At 47.5% G+C, this 27,741-nt stretch overlaps 1 protein-coding gene across 1 annotated transcript; it reads left to right on the plus strand.

The window, feature by feature from the left end:
* Positions 1-5,306: 5,306 nt before the first annotated feature.
* Zic4 (Zic family member 4) lies at positions 5,307-22,971 on the plus strand. The gene is given in 5 exon segments (XM_058574870.1): positions 5,307-5,422; positions 6,614-6,729; positions 12,911-13,528; positions 18,061-18,376; positions 20,697-22,971. Coding segments are annotated over 5 exon segments (1,167 nt in total). The 3' UTR covers positions 20,698-22,971.
* The last annotated feature ends 4,770 nt before the right edge of the window (positions 22,972-27,741 follow it).

Consider the following 27,741-nt stretch of genomic DNA (forward strand, 5'->3'; position numbering starts at 1 on the left):
TGATGAATGGGAGCAGGGGGAGGTGTCACGTGCTGCCGACACGGGCGCGGATTGGTGCGCCCTCACTCCCCCCGCCCGCAGCCGCCGCGCCAACGGAGGGCGCGCCGAGACGCCGCGCGCTGCTCATTGGCCCGCCCGCCTCATCAATCCCAGGTATTGTAAAGCGCTTGACATCCCCTTTTGACAAACAGAGCTGCCAGGAGTAGCAACTTTTTTTTAGCCAAATTTTTTTTTCCCTCTTCTCACGGAAAAAAATTTTTTTTTTCCACGAATTCTTTTCTTTCTCATAGTCATCTCTTTCTCTTCTCTCTCCTCTCCTCTCCCTCTCTCCCTCTTAACCCCACCCCACCCCGGTCCTACTTTAAACCTGATCTCTACTGAGCGATTACAGACTAGAGACTTCGAGCGTCTCTGAGAGCAGGAGGCGGGGATGGGGCTGGTAAACACAGCAAAGGCACTTCCAGAATGTCCCGATTCAGCAACTTTCTTTTCTTTCTTTCCCCCTTTTCCCCCTTCAAGGGCAGCAAAGGAGGCTTTTGTTATTTGCTTCTTTTGAAGTTTGCTTCCTTCTTGCCTAGTCCCCCTCCTGTTTATAATTTAAGATCTTGGGAGCACACTTGCACTCCTCTCTTTACTAGAAGTGTGATTTCTCAGTGTAACCAGTAGCCTTGATTTTTTTAACTTAATCAAATCAATCAGGTTTCCCATATATGCCCCCCCCCCAAACACAGGTGGATAGGGTCCCTTAACTTTGCAGATTATTGAGGTTTGGGGGTTTGGTTTTTTTAAGGGGAAATTGCAAAGGTTGTTGCAATTTTCTTTTTTCACCCTCTCTATGTGATTTTTTCTCTTTTCTCCCTTCCCCTTGTCTCCCTTAGCCGCCCCCGCTAACCCCCTCCCTCTGCACTCCTGTTCCCATCCCGGGCCCCTTTCATTCAGGTAAAACTGTAAATTTCCCTACGCCATTGTTCCTCTGGGCTGCCCAAAGCTCCCTAGAGATTCCCGAATAGTTTTTTTGGTATTTAAATCCCCGATAGATAGGACCAATGTAAATTTTGTGACATTCAAACCTTTTCTAGTTCACAAATCAGTCACCCTTGTCACAGTTATTGAAATTCCGCAACTCGCCACACCAGGACGGTGGAAAAAGCGGGCGCGGTCTTTGTTGCCGACCAGGCTTTTGATCGCCAGAGAAAATTTACTTACCTTCAGATGAGTGAGCAGAAAAAGAAATAACACTCCCTTTGATTTAGTTAGGAAAATGCAGACATTTGGATTCAGTGCAAACATACAACACTCGCTTGTTTTCGCGATGCGGCCCTCGATTAACCTGTCTTTGCCCAGCGCAAAGTCTATTCAACAACTGCGCGTAGTTGCTTTTTGTCCCATCCACAAAGAGCCATTGACTATATATTAAAATGATTGTTGAAAGGTAGAGGAGTATGGCACTTAAAAGCAGGAAAAAAAAATCCCTGTGACTCAATCAATTAAACCGAGCAACATTTATGCATTTCAAAAAATGCACGCGGATGCGGGGGGTTGGGGGATGAAGGTTGCATTTCTCCTCAGCTCTGTTTAAAAACCAGCAGCTCGGCCCAGGGTTTAGCCGAAGCGTCTGCATATTCATTAGGTCTAATTATTTTCTAGTAAGGAAAACACAAAAAGCCAAGAGTCGGAATCCTTCAATTTGCCCTTTGTTTCTAACTTCATTTGGCTTCTTTGCAGCTGAATCAGAGCCCTAAACTCTTTTTTCCAGACAAAGAAACCTCAACTCATCCTTTCACAGGCGGCCGGGTTAGGAAACTCACCAGAGTGCACTGGCTAGAGGAAAATGAAAATGATTTTTTTTCTTTCTTTTCTTTCTTTCTTTTTCTTTCTTTCTCTCTCTCTCTCTGTTTTTTTTTTTTTTTTTTTTCCTTTTCCCTGCCCCGTCGCCAGCGCTGGCTTCCCGGGCTGAAGGAAGGCAGGAACAGCCTTGGCCACTCCTCGCCTTTCTGGTTTTCTGGTCTTCTCACCGACTAAATTCTGATTTGGGCTTGGCGATCTGGGCTGCTGCCCTTTCACTGTGCTCTCTCCGCTCAAATGTCGGGTGGTGTATCGGAGAAGGTTTCCTGGTGTCTGAAGGGATTTAACTGAGCATTTGTGCTGGAAAATAAAATTTCTAGGAAGAGAAAAAAAAATTAATATCTGGTCTCAGCAACAAGTCTGAGCCCAGCAACCAGAAATTTCTACTAACTTTGAGTGGAAAGGTGTGAGGAGTGGAGGGCAAGGGTTGGGGCTTGAGGGAGTTTAAAAAGAAAAAGGTGTGTGTGTATATATGTGTGTGTGTGTGTGTGTGTGTGTATAGTGTGTGTGTGTGTTTTAAAACAATAACTGCTCGGTTGTTTCTACTGTCTACAAGGGGAAAGTTAGATGCTGCAATTATAATTTTTTAAAAAGAAAGAAGGAAAAGAAAAAAGAAAAAAAAAACCCTTATCTGCAAGGAGAAGTTCTCTCTAGAGGCTGTACTGTTCTCACTAGGGAGAACAAATATTGAGCCCACCTCGCCTGCCTTTCAAAAAAAAACCAAGGGAGGGGACCTGAGGGGGAAGGGTAGCTGTTGGGAGGGGGGAGGGAAAATAATTCTTCAAAACAGAAAAGTCAGTCTTCTCTTCTCCAGTCCGTGGAAAATCCAACGGGGACGTTGACAAGAGGGTATTTTTAGGAAATCCGTCCAAATATACAGGGTAAGAGTGAATGTGAGAAAGAAAAAAAAAAGTTGTGGGTTGTAGAAGTTATCAAGTGGGATTTGCGGCGCTCTCTGCAGGAAACGCGAGCGGCTCCAGTTCAAAGCCACATGCACCAACGTGACATATAAGCCATTAAAATATCATCCTGACGGCTCATTTCTGCTTCATCATACATTCCCTAACTGCTTCCCGAAAGCTGGAAAAGGAGAAATGAAGGATGACCGCCTCGATGGAACCACAAAAGAGAAGCTTAGAGGGGTTTGTGGTCCCCCCTCAGCCACCCCGAAGTGATGTGGAGAAATGAGGTGATCCGGGCAACAGGTGGAGCAGGGTAAGTGCTGGAGACCAGGGGCAGACAGGCGAGACCTGTACCCCAGCGGCCGCGTAGTTAATGTCCTTACGGGGGGCCTTTGGCACCCAAAACCCACTGGGGGAAAAGGCCCAACCAGACTTTCTCCCAATCTCCTCCTTCATTGGCCCCCCAACCTCGGATACAGGCCCCACCCCACTGACTCTAAGGCGGGAGGGGGCCCTTCCGCGGAGGGGCAGTGTTGAGGATGAGTCCATCCGTTCCTCACAGAAAGGGGGGGGGCAAGTAGGACAAATGGGGCTCCCACTGGCACCCGCACCGAGAGCAGCTTGTTGCCCGCCCGCCTCCCCTCCCCTACTTGTGAATTGCCTGGGTGCCCCACCGTGGTCACAAGAAAGGCAGGAATAGCCCAAAGCTTTCCGAACACGGAGTGAGCAGGGCGGGTGCCCGGAGAGGGGGGTCCTTGCAGGCAGCTTTTCTGCCCTGCCCCAGAGGGTTGGCGGGGAGGATCTTGGCTTCCCCTCCCTAGGGTCAAAGAGCCAAGTTAGATCTGCTGGCAGGAACACGATGGAACTTCGTCGCCCCATTCTGACTGAGGATGCCGGCTGGGTGCGCCTCCGGGCCGGCTTCTTGCCCTCACTCATCCTGGTTCTGCTTCAGGATGCTGACCGCTGGGATCCGCTCTCTGCGCACGCGGGCCATGGGTTCGGACTTAGCTTTCTCTCTCCCGAAACGAGGGCTGCGACTTTCTCTCTGAGTAGCAGGCCGCAGCTTGTAGAATTCTGGCCACTACCTTAAGTCCAGGGCACGGGAAATTTGGGGCAATTGGAAAGGTAACAGATTTGGGTTGTGAAGAAGAGTTAGAACTAGTTCACAGGCTGTATCTGAAAGTTTAGGGTTGAGTAATGGCCCAGAGGGACATTTGTGAGTCACAGAAGTCTTAGAAATGGAGAGGGGGCATTGGAGGGCCGCATCTCGCAGTCACTGTCTGCAGGATACCTTTTTCCGAAGTCGTATTTCTCCCACCTTTCCAACAGTATTGGCCTGACAGCAATCCCCGCCAATGCCTCATTTTCCCTTCTCTCTTTAGATACCTGTAGTATGGGGAAGGGGATTCAAAGAGACCATTAGTTGCCTAGACTTGGTCACCTACAGGTGACTCAGGAATGTAGCGGTGCTGGGGGAACCCAAGCTCTTCCCTCTAAAGAACAGGAGAATGAGAAAAGGCCCTAGCACAACCCCAGGCTCTTAGCTATCTTGGCATTGAGGACCCAAAAGAGAGTAGCCAAGGAGATGAGGAGTGCAGCTGGCCGCAGCAGGCAGAAGCTAGGAGCTGGATTTTCTCCTTGGCTTGGTAGCTCCCAGCCAACCTTCAGGGTTTTTGCTCTTACACCGGTCAGGACTAAGCTGTACCCAGAGGCAGGCGTGCCTTTGCGGGGGGGTGCCTGCCAGTTAATCCCTGTGGGAGCAGCTCTGGAACTGAAATCTCTAGCTGTGGCTGACCTCTGACCTTGGATAGGCCTGTACCAACTAAATCAGCTTCTTAACATGCAGCTTAAGAGAATCCCCAAATAAAAATACTGCCTTTTGCACCTACCCACTGTCTCACATTTTTGGATCTCATGGGGCACCATCAATTACTGGGGCTCCCTGGCAACCTTTCCTCTTTTCAAGGTGCAGAGTGAAAAACAGATTCCAATAAGTGTCCTCAATGTGTTCCATTCTGATTTGTTGCATGGGTGGATGGCTGGTATAAGAAGTTGTGTCAGGAGCAAGTGTTTGGGGGAAATCAGATCTAGCCATTTTTGAGGCTTCCATATCCCAGGAACCTCAGGTCCAGGGACCCAGGGACAGTTCACAAATTCTTTCTCCTCCTGCCACTACATGGCTGGCTTGGAAAGTGATGTAAGATTTAGAATCAAAGGAGATGTTTACTCTGTTTCCTTGCACAGGCCGGTGATGGAGCTGCTACAGAGTTTCTTGAGGTCCCTGTTGTCTGCCCTGGTCCAACCTCTGCAACATTTGTTTGCATGTCTATGAAATGGTTTGTAATGAACAAAGGGATGACAGGACCTTAGGAGCAGAAGTAACCCAGACCTCCTGGAAGTTGGGCTGGGGCAGCAATGTGGGTGGACAGAGGTCTCTAAGAAACCTCTCACCCATTTCTCTCAGAAGCAAAAAAGTAAATTCTATTATTGCCAACCAACCAGGATTTGTCCCTGCCAGATATCCTGCCATGAGGAAATTTCAGAGCGAGGACACCCAGCATGCCGCCCTTCTGTAGGAATGCAAAGTTGGGCCCCCTTTTTTTCCTGATCTGTGCTGGAAGGAGCTTTTTACCTTTGGGGAAGGATGCCTTTTGGTTAGAAAGAATTGAAAATAAGTAAAATCCTCTGGGAAAAGGTGAGTCAATCCCCTTCCCCATCCCAGGCTTGAACCTAGAAAAAAAAGGGAGAGGGAAGGGTAAAAACAACTAGACAAGTTAGAATCTAGTTTGGAGGTGGAGGGGAAGAGAGAAAGATCATTGAACATAGAGAACTGGATGCCCTTAGAGACAGCAATCCCCACTTGGATTCGGCCTGTGGGTCAACAAGTTAAACAACGCTCATTCTGTGGACTGGAGTGTCAAGACAGGCAACCAGTCCTCATTGACAGAGGGCTTGCTGTGTTTGTCCAGCCTGAGACCTTTACAATGACTGTTTGTCTTTCTAGGCCAAATTGAGGGTTGGGACTGGGTAGATCGCCTCTGTTTAACTGCTCTGCTGCCTTCAGCCCCATCTGAGAGATGCAAAAGTCCTCCGAATGCTTTTAAGAATTTATAATGACAAAAGGTTTGGCAGTTCACGCCACTGACAAGGAATCAAATACATGATCAAGTACAGATCTTGAAGAGGATGTCTTCCTCAAACCTTCTCAACTATAAAATAGGAACAGCCTGGACCAAATGATTAAAAAAAAAAAAACAGTACCTGTTTAGTCCAGTGAATTTTATATTAACTTAAAAAAAATAGAACAGCGATAGCCCCCAAATTGGTTTGGGGTTCTGGGTCATTTGAGGCTAAAGGTTTCTACACTCCCACAGAGAACAGGATCTAAAAATATACAAAGAAGTTTGTCTTCTCAGTTCCAACACTTAACAGTATTTAAGACTTTAACCTGCTAGCCCCTCTGAGAATAGGGAATCCTCCTCACCATACTTTGATAAACTTAAATAATTAGCTGGAGGAAATAATGGGGACTTCTCTAACAATCATTTCAAATTCTAGAAGTTACAGATTTTTCAACACTGGTTGGAAGAGTATCCACTTCTACCAGCAAAGCAGGACAACAAATGCACTTCAGATTTAAAAAAAAAAAAAATCTATTTGGCAAATTATAATTTTTCAATATTTTTATTACCCAGGACATACACTTTTGCAATAACTATGGGCAGTTACCAGTAATCTTTTTTCTTTAGCTTCCAAATTTACAAATGATCAAACACCAAAAGACTATTTTCAGACCAACACTTTCTTTCATTTGTACATTCAGGCCACAAAATCTTACCACAGATAGAAGTATGAAATTGTTTAAGTAATGTCAGTTCCTCCTTTCTTCCCAAACAGGCTCAAAGTTAAAAAATGAGATACAAGACTTCCTTGGTAATGAGGAAACGATTGCGGCTTTACCGAAATAACCTGAAAGAGTCAGGTAAGTTAAAACCCCCTTTTAAATATTGACTCACTGAAATTTGGGGGTTTGTTTTTTGGGGGTTTTTTATGTGCAAAAAACAATTTTTTTTTTCGTTTAGTTATGCCGAGTCTCAGTTGTGAGTTTAGGTGAGTCTCCTGAGTTCAAATGAAACTTAGAATAACACCTTGGTGTTCAATGCATTTGCACACAAATCAATAACACAACATCCTATCAGCAGCTGGCTAATCCTCCTCAATGCCTACTCATCTGGATGTTCTAGAATTAATATTTGACGACTCTCTCATTGAAACAACCACCCCTGACCTTCTGCAATTCCACTGTCACATTATTCTATGACATATTCATCTTGAATTCATTTCCAGACGATTTGATTGGAATGAGGTTTGACATGTATTGGCTTCCATGAAAGAAGCAGACTTTGATCTTGGTGATGGGGTTTACATGATATGCATCATCCTTACCAGGGACACCAGCCTTCTGCAATGTGGTAACGACTCGGTTCCCACAATGTGGTGTCTGAACAGGGAGTGACTGACAGCCACTCTGTCAGGAATACCTTCATTGTGAAGAATTTAATTTAATATTCCATTTAGAATGAGCCTATGATTTAGGGTTGGGTGTTTTCCTTTCTAGGCATGCAGTTCCTTTTATTTCAACTATACCACTAGCTAACAGTTACCTCCAAAGATATTCTCTTGCTGGTAGGCAAAGCAACCTTCTTAACAAAAGTAAAGTAAATGATTCAGAGAATGGCTCTTTTATATTATTTTGGGAAGATTTGATGGGCAGAATTCTTGAGAGACAGATGTGGTTATTATGTAAATTCCATTGTTTTGATTCCTTAATACTGTTTTGGAAGATCCTTTGGTAATGTTTCCTAATCTTTTGTCAAAAGACATTTTGCAGAAGCCTTGCTTGAAAATTAAATTTTGTCCAAGTATGTTTTCTTTCAATCTTAGTGTCATTAGTGATGATTAAAGCTAAAATTTCCCCAGTAGAAGAGAAGAATTTCTTTCCTTTCCAAAATCCTGATAGATCTCATCTCCTTTGCACAATTCATGCTTGAACATACAGGCAGCCTTCTTAAGTTATCTCTTTTCACAAGATTGGAGACACCTCCCACTGTGGGAATCCTGAAGTCTGTGTGTGAATGGCTTCTAAAGAGATATATTCCACATTTGGAGTGGTAACCTGGTCAGAAACAGGGAAAAAGAGCTGAACAAGTGGCTGCAGTTTCAGAAGCAGAACATACAGATGACAGAAGCTATACTTGGCCAGGTTCTGTGCAGTGTGGCCCTCAACTACTGAGATTATGCTCTGGGCAAAGTCTGCAACAGGTAACTATCAGTTAGCATTGCTTAAAAAATCAAAATGGAAAATAGCTCAGCTATCGATTTATAATCTCCTCCATCTCTTTTTCCTTTCCAAGGGAGAGAGGTCAGACATTTTTGAGCCAGTAATATGAGGAGCTCTGCCAGATGGTAGAGCCACCAAATGGCCTATTTCTAGAAAGTAGGACTAGAAAATCACTTGTTTATGACACTACATTGGCCTGGCTGTGGTGAGCAAAGCATTTAGGGCATGATTCTGAGCACCAGTTTACATGCAACTTTTGCAGACTGAGGGTTGTTTGAGGTCTGGTGGTGGAATCTACTCCAACTGAAACCTTTCAGTACTTCTTTTTTGACATCTTTGAAAGACCTTCAGGCTACAGGATATTTGTTTACTCTCCAAGTCAAGCAGGAAAATGGACCTAATGATGCTGTAACACTGGGAGAGGCTGGGAATAGAATTCTCCAGCCAAGCATTTGTGTTGGGGTAAAGTGAATTGAGATAAACTTCTGAATAAGAAAGCCTGAAAACCAGTGAGGGGACACCACTCCTCAGCCTGACTAATTGGCAGTCTCTGGAACCTGTGTCCTTGCTTTCTCCAAGTTCAGAGTAATTCCTCTGAAGACTAAAACATGCCTCCAAGACATTGGTGTTCTATCACCTAGCATTTGTGGTTAGCTTGATACTGTTTGGGCACTTATTTTAAAGAAGCACCTTGATGACTCTTATGCAATTGCCCAAAGTTCATTGTCTGTAAATATTTTGGGGGGTACAAAAGAGTTTTCTTCTCCCTATCACTGTTTCTGGGGAAAATGTCCTCATAAGAGAATGTCTGGTCCCATTGCTGTGTTTAGCCAACCAAGCTTTGGACCATATGGCTCCAAGAAACTTGCAAAGATCAGGCAGTCTCAGTGACCTGCAGGTCCACTGACCCCTGGCAACTCAAGAAGCATCTACCCAGGATGTGGCCAGATGTTTTCTGTGCTTCAAGAGAAGGTTGCATCTGGGAAGGAGCTCCATGGGGCCAGGTTACTGTCAGTGATTTTGGCTGAATCAGATGTGTCTGCCCTTTTGCTGCTGGCACAAAAAGTCATACACATGTTCAAAGCTTTTCAAGGGCAAAGTTAATAAGAGAAAGTATGCAGTATACTGACAGTCTCTCTCTATATAAAACCTCTGCTTTCTCCCCTTGGAGTCCACAGAGTCAGTGCATAGAATTCAGGAGGTATATAAACTTGGATAGATAAAAACATGCATCTTTTGCAACCTGCAAATGGAAAGTGAGCATTTTCTTCTATGATAAGTAAGGACAATAAAAACAGGACTGTTAAGACTTTACAAGACTCATCAGACTTTTAAAGTGGTCCCCAGCCTAAAACATCTGCTTATCAACAGCTATTCTGTCAGTAATGTTATCAAAGCTTCTAATGGGAATAAGGTCACAGTATGTATATAAGGGATCATTTTGGAGCAAGTCAGAGTGTTGTCTTTTTCTTTTTCCTCTCCACAATCCAACTCTCGGCCTTGCACATTCTAGGCAAGCACTCCACCAATGAGCCTTATCCCCAGCCTGAAATCAGGGTCTTAATCAAAGCTAAAGTGGATGATGAGTTTGACAAACATCTGGAACAGTTAGTTATAGGTCATCAAGGTTATAGTGGAAGTAAAAATATTTTAATCGCTGGAGTTTTGCAAAATGTCCCTGCACTTAAGCTTGAAAACCACAGAGGCTGACAGCTTCATCTTGAGAGATGGATAGTGGAAACAGCTGGTGAAGAAGACCCAAGGAGAAACACATTGTTTTTCTTTTGCCTTTTTTTTAATATTTTATTTATTGTTTGTTCATTTTTGCCCTTCCTGGGTTCAGCCCAGACTCACATGGAGAACTGCCTCCTTCTGCACTGTGGTGAGATTTGAAACTACTCACGACACTTGGGAACAACTTTCTAGAGACCAGGCCTAACCAATCATGGAGTAAGGGACCACAAATCAAGGGACAGAGAAGAACCCCTCTGGGTGAAGAGTAAACCATGGAAAGTGAAAGCCAGGAAAGAAGACAAATCCTGAGAGTCTGATGTCAAATATGTGAGGAAGACCTTGATTTAGAGAGCAGGAGGGGTCTGCAGTCAACTGCTCTCCGCTCTCCTCTTAAAAAAAAAAAAAGTTTTTAATTTGAAAAAGAATCTATTGGCAGAATTGCTCAAGCCCTTCCAGCTGGAGGAGCAGAAAGATCCAGACTAGTCAAAGCAGAGAAATTATTGTGGAAGTTAATCCCTCACTAAAGTTCAAGAGAGGAAGGATGTGTTAAATGAAGAAAGTCTGAAAGAATGTGTCAACCTTTATAAATGTTAAATATTTTTTTCCTAAATGACGTAAAAGAAACCCTTATTTATTGACCAGGAAATGTTTAAGAATACTCCTCCGTTCTCGGGATGGATTGGGCAGTTCGATCAACTCTGAGTTAGGAGGTTTCTTGTGATTTACCTAGATTTCACTTGCCTCTGCGAATGGGGCACAAGATATTTTATCCAATCTTCAAGACTTCTCTTTTAAAAATCCAAGCCTTTCTGTGTTTGGGGGCGGGGGTGCTTTTTACAGCGGTCAGGGAGGTCCAGGCATTTCGACTGGTATTTTCGACCACAGAGAGCAGGCAGAGCTAGGGGCCAGCAGTTCTTTAAATCTCCGGACGAAGCAGCTGACCCTAGCTGGCCGGTGCAGACAAAGGACACTCCCTCCTGTTTATGACACACTCGACTGGCCCAGAACTGAAGTTTTCTTCAACCGACCGACAGTCCCCCACTCCACTATGGTGGTGTTTCGGCGTCCAGGCTCTAGAGGGCCTGGGAGCCTGGACTGAGCGAAACTTGGCGTCCACTTTTTACAGAACCCTGAGGCCAGCAAAAAGCGAGACAGGCTAGGCCTGCGGGCAACAAGTGGCGAGAACTGAAAGTGGAGGTGATCCCCAAAACCCTTTCCCAGAATCTCCATTTGATGTCTGGGTACCTAGCTCAGGACCCCAGATTGGCCCGGGCAGCCCTGAGGGAGAGGACCGCTTCCTCCTAGTTGTTCGCCCCTCGCCTTTGTGCCTTTGTTTCTTTGGCCAGTCTTCCAGCAGGTCGACGTGATTCGGGATGGAAAGGGACCTCTCAGGAGACCCTGAGATGGGTTCGAGGCCAGCCTCTCCCAAGCCACTACCGCCTCAGGCCCAATCCTGGCTCTAGTTAGGACCGGATTCTGTGGTTTGAGAGTCCGGTAGGGGGACAGTCACAGGGGGGAGGTGCCAACAAGGCTAAATGGGGAGAGAGAAGAGACGAAAGAGACTTGGAGGGGAGAAAAGATACCATCAGGAAGACAAAGGATAGTAGGGGGTCCAAGGGAAAATGGGGAAGAGTAGAGAAAGGTGAGAGCAGAGAGAAATTTCGGGAAAAGCCAAGAAAGTAAATTGAGCTGGAAGGCCGCCGGCCTGAGTTTCTCTGTTCCCGGCACCCTGGTCTGCAGCCTCCTCCCCTCCCAGGATTTGACCCCCTCCTCCATTCAGCTCCTAGGACAAACTGCCCAAGCTGACCAACATCCCCGAGCACCGGTGCTGCCCATCAACTCCAACTGGGTTGGGTATCCTCATCTGCCCAGATATTACACATAGCACAATTACAATCTCCCCAAAGTGGTGGAGAAAGGGGACATAACCCAGCCCCGCTCACTTCCAGGAACCCTGAGGCAAACTGATTCCCCCAGCCCGCAGCTTTCTGGAGGGGAGAGGAGGAGGGGGTAAGGGGGAGAGAAAAGAATCTATGCCTGGGTCAGAGCGCATGAGCAGTAGAAGCGTGAAATGCTATTGGGGTGGGGGTGGGGTGAGGGAAAGCGGGTGTATTGGTGTGTGTGTGTGTGTGTGTGTGTGTGTGTGTGAGAGAGAGAGAGAGAGAGAGAGAGAGAGAGAGAGAGAGAGAGAGAAACCCTGAACGGCTGGACCTGTCATCGCTGACGTCGGGCAGGGCGGTGGGCCAATGGGCGACCTAGGCGATTGTTCCTCTCAGTGGGCCCCGGCCACGGTCCCGAATCTCTATTCATTTCCTCAAGCGCCCTGCTGTTGCCTCTGTAGTGTACGGGATTTCACGTAGACATTAAAGGCGGGGGTGGGGGGGGGCAGCTAAAACCCCAAACCCAAAACTTAAAGGGGGAAAAACCCACTTTGAACAAGTTTTTTAAATCTTTGCGTGTTTGTGTGTGTGTGTGTGGGGGGGGGTGGGTATCCTTACCCCTCCTCTCTGTCAGGTGACGGTGGCATTAGTGACTGGCACAGGAAGCTCAGGGGAGGACGGGCCGGGATGCTGCAGGCGGCCCTCTCCCAAACAAGCAGGACACTGAAATTAATATATATGACTGGGGCACTTCAGAACCACCACCACCTCCAACATCACCACCTCCAACACCACCACTTCTTATCACCTCCACTCAGGGGCAGGGAGCGGAGTCCTGGAGCGCCCCAGGGTTCTGGCCTCCAAAGTGCGCTTGGGGCTTAGGTCGGATCCCCTTCGGGCAGGGGCCAGGTTCCCCCCAGCAACCCACAGACTCATCCTTGCTGCCCCTTCCACCTACCCTACCGCTACCATCCCTCACCAGGTCAAGGCGCGGCAGGGGACTCTCCGGAACAGCAGCCTGGCCTGACCGTGGTGAAGGCGTATGGCCTTGCTCTGTCTACCAGGTTCACTGGGAGAGCAGACTGGCTCCTGATCCCAGCTGACCGCAGAAGCCGCGGTGCGGCTGGGCTGGGCCTGCCCCCCGGGGCCCAGGGAAGTCCGCTGCCCACGCCACTGGTTCTCACGCGGGCTATTTGTCTCGACAACAGGTAGCAGCTCCGGACACCATGGCCCCCAGTTCGCCGCCGCTTCCAGCCCCTCGGTATTCCCAGGCCTTCACGAGCAGCCTCACCAGGCCTCTCACAGCCGTCCTTTGAACGGACTCCTGCGTCTGGGGCTCCCCGGAGACATGTACGCACGGCCTGAGCCCTTCGCGCCAGGGTCGGCGGCCCGCAGCGACGCCCTGGCAGCTGCCGCGGCCCTGCATGGCTACGGCGGCATGAACCTGACAGTGAACCTCGCCGCGTCCCACGGCCCTGGCGCCTTCTTCCGCTACATGCGCCAGCCCATCAAACAGGAGCTCATCTGCAAGTGGCTGGCGGCCGATGGCCATGTGCCCCCACGCCTCTGCTCCAAAACTTTCAGCACTATGCACGAGCTCGTCACGCACGTCACCGTGGAGCATGTCGGCGGCCCGGAGCAGGCCAACCACATTTGCTTCTGGGAGGAGTGTCCGCGACAGGGCAAGCCCTTCAAAGCCAAATACAAACTTGTAAATCACATCCGCGTGCACACGGGCGAGAAGCCCTTCCCCTGTCCTTTCCCGGGGTGTGGGAAGGTCTTTGCTAGATCAGAAAATCTCAAAATACACAAACGAACTCACACAGGTCAGTATTCGGCGCTGTCTCGTGCGGACCCTCTGGGGAAGCAGGCCCTCGGGTCTGGATTTCCTCAAGTTCCAACTGAGGGGAGGAGGGAGGTATTTTGGTATTGTTTCCATGAGCCAAATCCATAAAATATTAATTATGCGCTTCTATTCTTAGAATCACAGAAGTTTCCGGAGGCTGTGTGTAGGGAGAACAGTGAAGGATTTCTGCTCTGGGGGACAAGGGTGAACGTGCTTCCGACACTGTATGGGCAAATGTATGCTTATGGAGTTCCATTTATTTATTTGTTCGCTATGCTGGGGATCTAACCCAGAGTCTCACGCATGCTAGGCAAGTACTCTATCTCCGAGCTACACCCCCAGACCCTGGAGATTGATTTTTAAGTCATTTCAAAAACAGCTCAGCTCCTCAAAGTCTTAAAAACAGGGGAACAATTGCCTAATTTTTCTTCATCTCTTTAGCATGGAGGGACAGAACTCTTCTTCCTGTCAGCCTCACAACCTGCCTGCCACTTGGACTGAGCGGTCATCAGATCCTTAGCACTTTCTTTGGGATTTGGGAGTCTCTTAGGCTAACTTTTACCCTTCCTTTTTGGTGAGTCTTGCTGGCCCGACAGCAGAAAGGTTTTGCTAACCCTCTTATCTTAGCAGAGACCCAACGGGACTCATCCAACTTAAATGTCATTTACCGAGCTGTTAAGCGAAATAGGGACATGTGTCAACCACATCTGTTAGTTCTAGTTAACAGAAAGAAAAGGAGCCTCGCGCAAGAGCTTGCAAAGTTGAACTCTTCTGGCCAGAAGCATCTAATTAATACAATTGCAAGAAAAAAGTTTTCACACTTCCAGAATAGCATGTGAAGTTACATTAATTAGTTTAGCAGCCATTGTTTGCACGCTTCTTACTCCTCCCCCTCCCTCGAAGTTTAAGAAGTCGACATCTCCCCTCCCCCACTTTGGGGGCGGGAGAAGGGGGCGGGTGGGTGGGGGGGAACCAGAAGATGAAATAAGTTCCGGCTTGGTGCTCCACTTTTACTACCCTGCGCCTTGCCTTACTCCTTTGCTTGCTTCAAAACCAACCATTGTTACAGTCAAAGAACCCCCTTAGGTTGGAAGTGCCGAAAGAAGCTTGCTAATCTTGTTCTAAACTCTTGCCTTCTCCGTGAAGGTCTAGACCTAGGACACTGACTTGCTCGGAGGAAAGACCAAAGTCCACTTTGAATATTGCATTTTATTTTCGGAGTATATCTGGAGGCTTATTGTTTTCTCGAGCTCTTTCTGGGGTCCCCCACCCTCTCGCAAGTATCTGCCCCCTCTTTCGTTATATCCCCCAGGGTAGGGGGGGATGGGTAAGATTCTGACCCCGACCTGCAGGCCTGCTACTCCAGGAGCTGGCAGCTGGCACCTGGAAGGTAGACGTGCAGTTCTAAGCTGGAGAAGAAACTCATCTTTAATGACAGGGGTTTTTAAACAAACAAACTTTTACTGCTCTTTGCCGGCCCACTGTTTGAAGTCTGTGAAGCAGAAAATGGTTAAATTCTTAGCGCAATCGACCTACAGCAGAGAAGCAAGTTCCGTGCGCCAGGGCTGGCTCTCAGGTTTGCATCTATTCAGGACAGAATTCTGTGCGTTCTTTTCGCTCGCAGTCCTGATTCATTACCGCTTGAGTTAAAAAAAAAAATCGACAGTCTCTCCTGCTCAACCCCCCCTCCTAAGTAATGAAAAGAGAAGAGAGACAGAGAGAGGAGAGAGAAAATGTTTCTCAAATGGCAATAGACCTCACTACAAATTATTCATGAAGACAGTTCTCGATGCAACAGGAAAATAATTGCCTTTTCAAATATTAATGGCGTTTCATTTCCTCGAGTCGCGGAAGCGGCGAACAGGAGCAGATTTCTCAGGAGTTGAGATTCTCTCGGATCTGAATCCCAGGCCCGGCTTTGGAGGCGACTGCCCGCGCCGAAAGGTTTCACTTTGTGGTGGTCACAGCGATCCTGCAACAATGGTGCCTCGGCGAACGAGGCGCGGGGCCAGCCACCGTGCTCTGCCGGGACCCCACTTCCAGGCGCCCCGTCCGGGACCCTTCAGCTGGGGGTGGGGGTCCCCCCACCTTCCCCAGCGGCGGATAGAGAGTCAGGGCTGGGGATCCGAGGCAGAGAAGCAGAGACTGCGCTGGGGCGGAGTCACCAGGAAAAGCAGACCCAGCCACAAGTGCGAGAAAATGGCGCTGGCCCGGCCGCCCCTACGCTTCCGAACTTTGTCCTGCGAACCTGGCTCGGGGCAGGGAAGGAGGCCTTTTCCAACTGCAGAGCCCCTGGGAGGAGATTGGGCCTTTCACCGCGCAGTCCCGGGCTCAAGCCGCTCCGGGCGGGCTCAGCGCCGGGACCAGGGGGAGGGGAAGGGCGACAGCAGACTGTCGGCGGGGGGCGGGATGGATGTCAAGTAAGGGGACCAGGGCGCCTCCTGCAGCTCGGGAGAGCGCTGGGGCGCGGCTTCACCTGGCCTCCCTGGGGCCCGCGAACTTCCAGGCTGTACGAATCACCTCAGTACACTGCTTTTTTTTTTTTTTTTTTTTTTCCCCCCTCCTCTGCTCCTCGTCTGGGTTGAAATCAGTTTGTTTTATCAGTTTGTTCAAGGAACAGCTCACAAGACTGGATTAAGTGTGTGGCGGGAATTATTTTTTCTGGGGCGAAGGGAAATCAGCCTCAAATTCTGTTCCTCCACTATTTTATCAGAATCTTGTTCTTTTTTGCAGGCTCTGAATTACATGATTCTTTTTATGTGTGATTTTAGAAAGAGAAAGGAAAAAAGGGATTTTTTTTTTTTTTTTTGAATTTGCAGACGCTGGCAGGGATCCGTGGGGAGAAAATAGGCGCAAATAGGGAGTATCTTTCGTCCACTTTTTTTTATAAAACGTTGACAGTGTCCCAGGAAATAGCAGAGGGCAGCACCTTCCAGAGGGCCTGATATATAGCACTACTCCTGCAGGGGGTGAACCCAACGACTGGGCGGTGTCCGAGTCCCGGGTTCACAAGCCGCTGCCTGAGCAGATGCTTGTGTGCAAACCTCTGGCTCAGCGGGAGCCTCATCACTGCTAGGAATAGAGGCTTTGTTTGTTCAAACCTGGCGAAAAGCACCTATCTTTCCTGGAAGCGACCCGAGAAGCAAACGCAGAGCCAACAGTACTTCTCCCGCACATCTCTTGCTCTTCAGCTCGACGCTAGGTAGCGATTCCCTCGACCCAGAGCTCTCCGCTACATCCATTTGTTTAAAGCCCTAGACACCTCCTTCTCCGCCCCCATTTCCGCAGCATTTGCAGCTCGGGCAGGAACTTGGGCTTCCGGGTTCTCAGGGTTCTTTCCTCCCCCTCACGCCCGCGAATTCAGGCTGTAGTGAGCTCGGGGATTGGGGCTTGGTCCCGCCAATGTTTCACCCTATTTTGATCTCGCGCCTTCCCTGGGCTCTGCAGGGCATCGCAGCCATGATCCGAGCTGGCCTATCCAGGCCACCGCTTGGCCTCCGAGCGGGACTTGGCCTGATCCCAGCAGTTGCGTTCACCCCCCAAAGCTGCGGTGCTATCGGACAAGGTTAGGAGAGAGACCTCAGGTCACGAATTGGCTGGGTGGCTCCTCCCGCGCCAGCCGCTTGGCTCAGACCTCCCGAAGCCCAACAGCGGGCGGGGTGGTCCAAGGAGGCCGGGAGACCTTGCACAGTTTGGACTGAGAAGACGAACTGCACACTGCAGGGTCTCCGAGAGATGGCTGGAGGTGCATAATAAAATATAGCCGATGAACCTATCTGGAGGAATCGGATGGTTTAGCAAGATTTGAAGAATGCTGCTAAATGCCTGCCCTCAGGGGGTAAAAAAAAAAAAAAAAGGAAGGGGGAGGAGGCTTCAGTTTCCGCAAAAGTCGCCTTTGAGGTGCATCATTGCTCCGAATACCTTCCCCCGAAGCAAGGACCTATATTATGCACACGTCGTGTGCATAGATTGCGTATCCTCTTAAATCATTTCATCGCTTTTGGCGTTTTCATAAAAGCTACTTTTGGGACGGGAAGGGGTATGTGAGGGGTGGACCGCTGGGCGGGAATGGTGGTGGCAGAGACGTTTGGCTAGAACTGCAATTTTAAACAGAGCAGATGTGAGCTCTTCACTCAACTCTATGTATTCTCGGGGCAAAGGTGCCTCTGGCTCCTAATGGATAAAATTTGGAGGAAAACAACCCGAGTGGATCAGATTTTCGAGAATGAAACTCGACTAAGATGGAGTCATTGTCGCTCCTCCTCTTTACCCTCCCCCTAGGTCCAGAGGGAAGAGGGGGAGGGGTGGAGGCGTGAGGGAGGGGTCTCCAGGAAGCCAGGGCGCGCTCTCTGCGTGGAGAGGGGTGCCCAACCTGAGTGTGGAGGAGAAGGATTTCTTTAAAAAAAATATGTTTTTTTTTAATTGATAAAATGAAAGAGGAATGGAGGGATGGCAATTGTGAGCCTAGGACTCAGCCCACGCGCACTAATGTCTCTGCCTTGCCTCCGCCAGGAGAGAAGCCTTTCAGGTGTGAGTTCGAGGGCTGCGAGCGGCGCTTCGCCAACAGCAGCGACCGAAAGAAGCATTCGCACGTGCATACGAGTGACAAGCCATACACGTGCAAGGTGCGCGGCTGCGACAAGTGCTACACGCACCCCAGCTCTCTTCGTAAGCACATGAAGGTGCATGGTCGCTCGCCGCCGCCCAGCTCTGGTTACGACTCTGCTACACCATCTGCCCTCGTATCGCCCTCTTCAGACTGCAGCCACGAACCCCCAGTGGCCTCCTCAGCGGCGGTGGCAGTGCGCGGCACAGACCTGAGCGAATGGTACGTGTGTCAGGGCGCGGGCCCCGCCGCGGCTGCTCCTGCCGCGACCCCCAGCCCCACGGCAATTCCTGGCCCTGCTGCTGCCACTGCCGCCGCCACCTCCGGTATCAGGTCTGCCTCTGTGGTTGCTGCTTCAGCGTACACCCCCACTCGGAGTCTAGGCCGGGTACTGAGGCTTGAAGACAGCGAGGAAGGAGGGGAGGGAGGGAGGGGAAGGAAGTGAAGGAAGAAAAAGGAAGCAAGCCGGCGGGCCGGCTACCACTAAAACTTTCCAGAGGTCAATGAGTATTGATCATTGCGTATGTCAACATATTCAATTATCAATACTCATTGAGTATGTTGATTATGCATTATTTTAAAACAAAAATTGGTCCCTATATTTATTCTACAGTTATCCCTACACCCCACCCCCTCATGAGTGCATGAATCCAATGTTGAGGATAAAGGAAGAGAGGCATATGGAACAACAACAAAAATAAATCAGAATTTATATGCAATTCTGGCAACTGCAGGTGGCAAAAGTAAGGCCACCAAAGTCCCCACGAGGTTCATAGAACGGGAAAATTTTTCGTTGAGGCCTGAACTGCCCCCTCCCCCACTCCCTTTCCAGCTCCCAGTCGGAGCCTCCTTTTCCTGTCCCCTCCCCTCTCTCATCAATCCCAACCTCAAGAGATCAGATTCTGGAAAGTGGCCTAGAGAATTCCACAGCCATTTTCTTGTCTCCCATTTCTTTTTTCTTTTGCTCCCCTCACAACCTCCCCCCCAATTTCCCCTTCCTTAGTTTTCCTTTAAAATAATGCCCAAATTCTAAATTTTCTCATAACATCCATACAGGAGATAACGGGGTGCTTAGCCCCTTTCTCTGGAAGTCCTATATCTCCACCCCCATGGACTGGCCTAGGCACTCAAATATGTAGGTCTGCCTGCCTGTATGTTCAGGGATTCTATATACATCGTATACTTGGGGTAGGGAGTCCACAACTACAGGAAATACAAACAAAAGAGCTGCCAGAGAGGCTTCAGGATTCAACCTTAGGAGGCCTCTGGTCCCCTTACCCATCCCCTATCCCTGTCCAGGCGCTGGCCTTTCAATCTTGTAGGTGCTTGGGCTGGCCGTGTGGAGCTGGCTGATGACGTCACTGAATCCAGGCCTCCACAGCCAACAGGGCTTGACCTAGGCAACGTGTCTGGGTGAATGGCATCAATTCTGTCACAGTCTTTCTCAAAAATCACCTAAAGTTGTCTTATTTTAAAGGGTTGGGTGGGAGAGAAACAAACTACAAAAAATAAATACTGTAAAGGAACAATATCAGTGGGTCTAGATTGAATGTGTATTTGATATGCTTAGTGTGAAGTCCCTAGAAGAAAGAACCAGATGTTGGGGGCGGGGGAGAGGGAAGGCCTTTGGAATTGTTGCCAAAGGGGTTAACAAAAAACAAAACCAAAAAACAGAAAAGGGGTCTGTTTCCCAGTCTTCCACCCTCTGCAGGGAGAATGGGGGCTGCCCCACAATCCTAGCTGAGATATGAAGAAGAAAAAATATGAAAGGCAGAAGAAAAAAGAGAGGAGGTTTGAAGGACTCATGGCAATTCTTTAAGAATTTGGAAACAAGTGTATGGGGAGGGGGGCGCTAAATTCTCCCCTGGGGGAAACTTCAGCAGTTCAAATTTAAAAGCTGAGCCCTGATGTAAGTCAGTTCTGTAGGTCTTGACTAGCATGAGTGAGGCCCTGGGTTCGAACCCCAGCCCTGAAACGAACAACAACAACAACAAAAAATCCCACAAACAACAACAAAACCCCAAAGATGGAACAAATTCTGACCCTGCCACTCTGCGGGATATTGTATTGTATTCGCTCCTCTTGAGAATCTATTAGACAATTCTCACGCCTGCCCTGCAACCACCACAACTTCCACCAAATAAAATCCTAACTGAAAGGGACCGTTTTGATCGCCCCTAATAAAAACTGAAATCTTCCAAATACGTCTTTGGTGAATCTGTTGTTCAGGAAGGGAGACTGCAATCCCTTCCTAGCCCCCACTACAATAGGGTCTAGAGGCCGTCAGGCCAGAGCTGCAATCGAGAGGAAACTGGTTCCCATCAGGGCCCACTAGCCCCACAGCCAAGGTGTGGAGGGCATCTGCCAAACTTGCTTCTCCTGGAGATGTTTAGAGAGTGTCCCTCTTCAAATAGGAATCGCTTCTTTCCCTTCTGTTTCTAAGCACCGCATTTCGTCTTCACCCCAATCCAAAATAACGAAATAAAATAAAAGTGTTTGGTCGATCACTAATCGCCTTTAATTTTTCATTCGCTTGTTACAGATGTCCACCGCGTTGCTCGCAAGGTAATCTCGCCCTGCGCAGCTGAGCGCCCGCATCTCGTGCCTGCGACATCAAAGGGCCCGCACACAAAGCAGTGTTTCTTCGCCACGGTGCATCTTCATGGTAAGTTAGGATTTCTATGGCAATGGGCAAGTCGCACTGAAATCCTGAAAGGCCGAGCCTGGAGCCCGTCCAGGCTTTTCATTAAGGACATAATATTTACGTCTAACAGGCCTTTTTTCTTGTGTATACAAGTATATATTTTTGTTTGACGCGGACTAAATCATTTTCATTTAATTTCCGGTAAACAAAACCCACGCGAATGGGCACTTGTTCCCGATCATAATAAAAATGGATAATAATGTGAGGGAAGAAAAGGGCCGCTTGAATCGCCGCTCAGCCCTCTTTGTTTCTGCTTTCTGCGGTGATCAGAGGGCGCATTTGGGTTTGATGGCGAGTTTCTAAAGGCGAGGAAATGGTTTGTAAGAGGGGAAAGAAAAGGAGAAAGGTCTAATCAAGCTCGGGTTGTTCAAAGAGTCGGGTTTTGGGGTTGAAAGTGTGAGTTTGACGGTGCATCAGCATGCCGTGTTAGGCTCGCCATGGAAATGCGCGCGGGGAGCGGCCGCTTCAAAGGCGGCACACTTCACTGCAGACACTCTATTAAGATACATTTGCGCTGACCTTTGCTTTCACGCCATTTAATACTGTCACTGTGCTCTCCAGTATATACTTCCTCCCTAGGACCTGCCTCGCCTGAGTTTAGGGGTTCACCCTGCACCCTGATGTAGGGGGCTTTGGCGCCCGGACGCTTTCAGGAAAGGGAGGAGCCGGACTCCGTGCATCTTGACTGCGCCCCAAAGAGGCTCCAGGGTCAGGAGTAAATGACTTTAGGGCAACCTCAGAAGCTTAACAAATGAGCATCCCTAGCTCAGTTTTGTGCAAAGCGCCTCTCTGGATCTTTAGCAGGATGTGGGTTTGAATTTGATGAAGGATTGGGGGGAAGGGAGCCACCCTGGGGAAGTCTGGGGAAATCACACTGTTCCACAGGGACATTTCTACTCTGGCTCCTGGTACTGGTCTCTGACCCTCCATCCCAAAAGACTCTTGCAACCCCTAAACTTTTTTTCTGCCCAGGGACTGGGGTGTGTGGTATCTATCCTTAGGCCTGGGCTGGCCTTGGGTACGAACTCAAAAGCCCAAGGCCAAGGGGATAGGGAAGATGGCAGAAAAGTTAGAAGTCCATGTTCCCTTAATTGTCTTGTTGTTTATTTTATCCAAGTACCCCAGTGAATAGAGGAAAATAAACACGGTGGAAAAAAATCAAACAGTGGAGTCTTCTTTAGTGCCAGTCCTTGTGGTTGAATAAAAAGGATGGTCCGCTTTCTATTGAGCTGAGAAATCTTTGAAGTGGGAGTTATTATCTGAGACATTCCTGCTTGTCGTCCTAACAACGCTGATGAAACGTAAAAGGTTCTTTGTCAGCGATTTGTTCTCCTCTCTGTCAAACTCCCTCTACCCCGTTAGTTTCAAACCGTTTCTAAAGAGATAAAATCAAACTTCTTTTAAAAAATATCCACACACTACACCAATAGATAACTTTAGGGATAAGTCTTGCTAAGAGAAAGACAAAAGCACTGCCTAGCCCTCAGGGTCAGGGCCTGGTGAAGTGTGCAGATGTTGGGGGACCCTTTGCTCCAGCTCTGGAACATGGGAAAAAGAATGCAGAGAGGGTGCAGGCAAAGGGTACATACCCAAAGTCCATACTTGTATGTCTGATGCTCTTGGCTCTGGCCTGCACTTTATCAGCCCAGGTTGGGTTACCTGGAGGAGCTTTCTTTGGAGACCCCTCAGGCTTTAAATTTTCTTGCCTGAGATTCTTGGAACCTGAGGCTGCAGTCCAGGATTTTTTTTTTTTTTTTAATTTCGTCCTTCAAAGGCAACTCTTGCTAAAAATAGACCCATTGTGTGTTTCCTCTCCCTAGTAGCAATCAGCAAGCCCTTTATGCCATTAACTAAAAGGACAGTGGCTGAAGGGAGAAAGACATTCTAATAATTTCCTATTTTCTTCAGAATCTTGGTAATTGGAGTTCCGAAGATTTGGTCTACGTGATAGTGACCAAAAAGTGCATGCTAATGCTCATTCTCCCCTCCCCCACCCAAATGTGCAGTTCTTCACTTTATATTGTGCCCAGGAAAGAAACTTTCACCCTTGTTCAGGTTCCCCAACCTCCTGTTGTGGTTTTAAAGGTGGTTTAAATCAACAAGGATGTGCCCATCCCCCCACCCTGTGTGTGCTGACTAAATGATTTGTAAAGAAGTTTCCCCAAGCTGTAACCCATGCTGTTATTATAGTTGCTGCAAAATGTTGTCTCTTATATTGATTTTATTTGTTTACTGGAGGTCTCCATATGTTTGTTTATATCGCTAATTTATGGGAAAATGTAATGATTGCAATGAACGTGAATTATACAGACAGGCAAACATTTTATAATCATAATTCACACATACAGGAAAGCCTGAATGAAACTCTAGACTATTTGGTACCTTCTCTACCCACACTTTGTGATTTATCATCTGTCCCCTTAGCATCAGTTAAATTATGAACTAATTTGAAAGAAAAAAAAAAGAAGTTGTTATGTATTTGACTGAAAGTGATTGTTGAATGAACTTTGATTTGTTGAATCAAAGTTGAGGCTCATAATCTTTTTGGAATCATGTAAATGTAAACGAAATAAAACCTGCGATTCTTTTCCCCTCTGAAGTCTTCTGTGTACATAGAGCTCCATTTTGCTATTTTATTTGGAAATAAATGATGTGTTGTTTTCCTTTCTCTTTTGAATCTGGATGTCCTGTTATTGCTTCACCGTCATGGGAGAGATTTGGGGTCCTACCACAGCCCACAGTTCTCTCCCCCTCTTTCTTTATGGTTTCACAGAAACATATTTGGGGCCTCACCTAGGCAGCCCAATGGAGGGCCCACCAAAATGGCCATCCTGGGAAACACAGCTCTTGCCTCAGTTTTGCCCCAGTGGCATCAACTGATTTACAGAAGGGAAAAGGGTAACTGACCTGTGTCTGCCTGGAAAGGCTTTCTTCCCATGGTTCTGAGGGCCAGGGGTGAACACTCTCACAAACCACCTTTGCATTTGGAAACTCTGGTGGCTGACAGGAATCAAACCAAGGGAAGAACAAGAGAGGTCCAGTTGACCCCAAGTCCTGCCTGAACTCTGGCATAGTACCTCAGAGGGCCCCCGCAGGCGTCTTTCTAGCTGAATCTTGCCCCTTGGGCAAGTAGGGGAGGCACCATCCTCCCTTCTGACATCTGCGAAGGTCCTAGCCTTGACACTGACAGGCTACAGCCCATATGACTCTTCCTTGGACCCTAGCTGATACCTTGGCTGGGTTTCAGCATCTGATGCATATGCCCAGTGTATCTGGCCTGCCACTTGGAATGCATTTCAAATGTTTCAAAATCACTGGAGTCCTCTTCCCTGTCTCCACTAAAGTCACTGCGTCACCAGATTACCAGCGCCCTTCTTCCCCTCCACCACCTGGCACAGACCGGTGACTTCCAGCTAAAGCCCTGGCACCTTTTCGATTGCTGAGAAGTTGGTTTCCACGGGCCTGGCTGGGACGTGATTGGAGGAGAGGACGGTGGCTCTTGTGGTGGAATTGCTAGGTCTCCTTAGAGAACCAGTTCACGGTTCAAGGGCAGCAGCCCTGGGGAGAGCACTGGGGAAAGGGATCCCAGAGCGCAAAGGCGGGAGGGAGACCCGCGGGGCGAGTAGGGAGGCCACCAGGGGAAACCAAGACTGTCCGTGTGGGCGAGGGCCCTGGGCATGGGCACTACACCAGGCTCCCCCTCCTGTCCCAATCGCAGAACCCCATCACCACCACCTGCGGCTCAGGGACTGCTTGAAGGAGCCCCTCTCTTGCTTTGGTCTTCTCAACCCGGTCTGTCTCAACTTTGAGACAGAGCACACATTAAATCATTGTGGTGCGATTAAGAAAGAGGTGGACACCCCCAGTCAGGGCCCTTCCTGGCTCAGTGCTCCCTGCCCGGTGTGGCTGTTCCTGCTCACAGCTACTCCTCCTGGGGCTTCTAGAGGAGATCCCAACTCCCTGTCCGGCCCAAGAAAGCCCTGCGCAGCGAGGGAACTGGGAGTCGCCACCTGAACCATTGGAGAGAATGCAGAGAAAGGGAGCATTGGAGGGGCAGCTGCCCTGACATCCCACGTTGGGGTTTTGGAGAAGCAAAGCCTGCCTTTGAAACTTCCTAGTCCCAGTTAGAACGGAGGAACCCGGGGGCTAGAAAGAGAGGGAAGAGGAAGTGCTGAGGACACTTTGATTGCTAGCCACCAGGAGAGAATGCTTTACTTTTAGGTGCTGCTGCTGCTGCTGCTGCTGCTGCTGCTGCTTCTGTTATTATTATTATTTTAGCAGTTTGGGATGGTGTAACCTTTGGGTCTCCTAGTGTCTGCAGCAAGCCTCATCCTAGAATCATTTCACTTGTCCTTTGGGAAAGTTACCCATGCCTACCCTGCAGCAGTAACTTGGGGCACAATTAGCCTGCTAAAGACCCTCCCTTCCCTACCCTTACTCCTCTATCCCAATTCCACATTAAAGCACCTGATAAAAACTGTGACTTTGGTGGAAAAACTTTGGATAGGAAGAGACTGTCTGTCTCACTTGTCCACCTACTAACTTTGTGCCCTTCCTTGTGATTCAGCTCCCTGTTTGTATAATGGAGGGAAATGAACCGCCTCCGTGTTTTTTTTCGTTTGTTTGTTTGTTTGTTTGTTTGTTTTAATGCTGTATTATCTTCAGCGACTTTGTGATATAAGACAACCTTGAAACCTTTAGGTTTACTGGCTGCTAGTTGTTATTACTATAACTTGAAATTCCATCTTTCAGACATGCCCCATAGTGCCTCAGTAAACAAGATGGCTTTCTCTAGTTTCTCCTAGAAAGTTAGGCATCTACCTAGGAAGGGGCCCCAAGTTCCCCAGCAGTGTGCGCCTCCCTCAGGCAGCCCGGAGAATAGTTAAGGGTCCTGATACTTTATTGACTGTTTTTTTTTTTTTTTCTAAGAATTGCAGAGCCCTGTGCAGCCAAAAACTGAGGCAGATACACAATTTATTTTTTAAAAGCCAAAGAAAAATTAGAGAGAACTGAGTTTATTTCAGTACAGAATAATGCTGAAGAAACTGATAGCTTTAATGTTACCCTTATGACTTGTTAAGACTCTGGCATTGTACTAAACTCCGAGGCCCAGCCAGCAGTGATGGTGATTTATTTTTATCATAAGTCTCTGCGGTTTATTGTGAGTCCCATGTGGGGCTTCTTAAAACTCAAGTGTGGAGGCCGGTAAATATGAGAGGGAAGTAGAGTGACAGGGCAGTGGGCATAAAAGTCACCAAAAAAGTACTTTCCTCCTAGGAATTCACCAGGAACTCTTTCACAATCATGATTTTTTTTTCTTACTTAATCCTCATTTCAGGGAAAACTAATAACCCCTTGGTCACCAAGTGACTGAATATTCTACAATGACACTCTGCTGTTTCCAGCTTTCTATCTGGGAATCAGGACTGTGCTGCCTTTTGGGTGAAAACCCAAATATCTCCCATGAAGAAGAGAAACAGAACTTTTCTAGGAAGGTCATCATGAGCTCAGACTCCAAAGTCGTTCAGAAAAAAAAAAAATGACGTCGAAAGAAATTCAGTTCAGTAGACAATGGGGGAGGGGGGCTGGAGTTTCCTCTGAATCTTCCAGTTGCTTTACAAACATCAAAGGAGCTTTGTGAAAAGATAAAGGGAAAAAAATTCCTTAGGATACAGGTTAATCTAATGTAAATATGGCCTAGCAGATTGACTTTGAAATTGGTCCCACATTTTTTTTTTCTCCTGTAGAGCCAGTGTAGATGACATGAATCAAAATCTGGATTGAGGATATTGATCAATTCAAAACAAGGTGAGCAGGGCTGTGCACAGGGTTCTGAACCTCAAAATAAATGGACAGCCCTGGGAAATGTGTGCAGAAGGAATAAGCCAAAATTAGGCAAATGCATGGTGCTATGCCATGCTATTGCAGGTAATGGCAAAAAGAAAGAAAAATACCCACCACCAACATCATCAGATGATTAATTTAGAATATCAGAAGGATGATCCAGTTTTCTCTTGTGTTGTGACTGACTGGCTGGCACACAAGATCATATTAGCCAGATGAGGACAGGATATTCTTTGCCAGAATTAAGAAGAAGTGCAAATAGATCAAGGTCCTTTCTTTTTGCCATAGCAAGGTCTTACTCAGGGTTTAATGGAGGCCTCTAGCATTTGCATTCATCAATGTATTACATTTTTTTAAGTTGATGATAGACCTTTATTTTTTCTTTCTTTCTTTCTGTAATTTATTTATATGTGGTACTGAGAATCAAATCCAGTGCCTCACACATGCCAGTCAAGTGCTCTATCACTGAGTCACAACCCAGACCCTGTATTACTGTTTTTAAAGAATATTCTGAGCATCTTGCTAAAAAGCATTTTGCTGGAAATGTGTACATTTCTAAGTCAAGAAAAATATGTCTGCCTTTCCAAAGATTCGCTTATTTATTTCTTCTGAGAGAACTGAAGAGTTGCCTGATGCATATAAACAATTCCTATTCAGCCACTTCACCTGAGGAAAAATATAAATGTTCCAAACATACCAAAAAAAAAAAAAAAAAAAAAAAAAAACCTCCCCATTTTTTTCTGCTGCTGCACTTACTGAGTAAGGAATCTGTAGTGAAATGTTTTCCATTGTCCAAAAAAAAAAAAAAAAAAAAAAAGAAAGAAAAAATAGAAAAAGAAAAAAGAAAAAAAGAAAGAAAAAGAAACTGCCAATTTTCTTTAAAAGGAAAGAAGCAATAACAACACCAAAAAACTGTTGTAGAAAAACAGCCTTCTTTAAGTGTGAAATATCATTTCATTGTAAAAAGTGAAAAAAGGAGTGGTAATCCAACTTCCGGAAACTGTTCTGAATTATTTCACCAGACCCTTTTAAAAGGGGA

The sequence above is a fragment of the Marmota monax genome, unplaced genomic scaffold (assembly GCF_021218885.2).
Source record: "Marmota monax isolate L192 unplaced genomic scaffold, Marmota_monax_Labrador192_F-V1.1 WCK01_AAM20220418_F8-fsc00022, whole genome shotgun sequence".
Lineage (NCBI taxonomy): Eukaryota > Metazoa > Chordata > Mammalia > Rodentia > Sciuridae > Marmota > Marmota monax.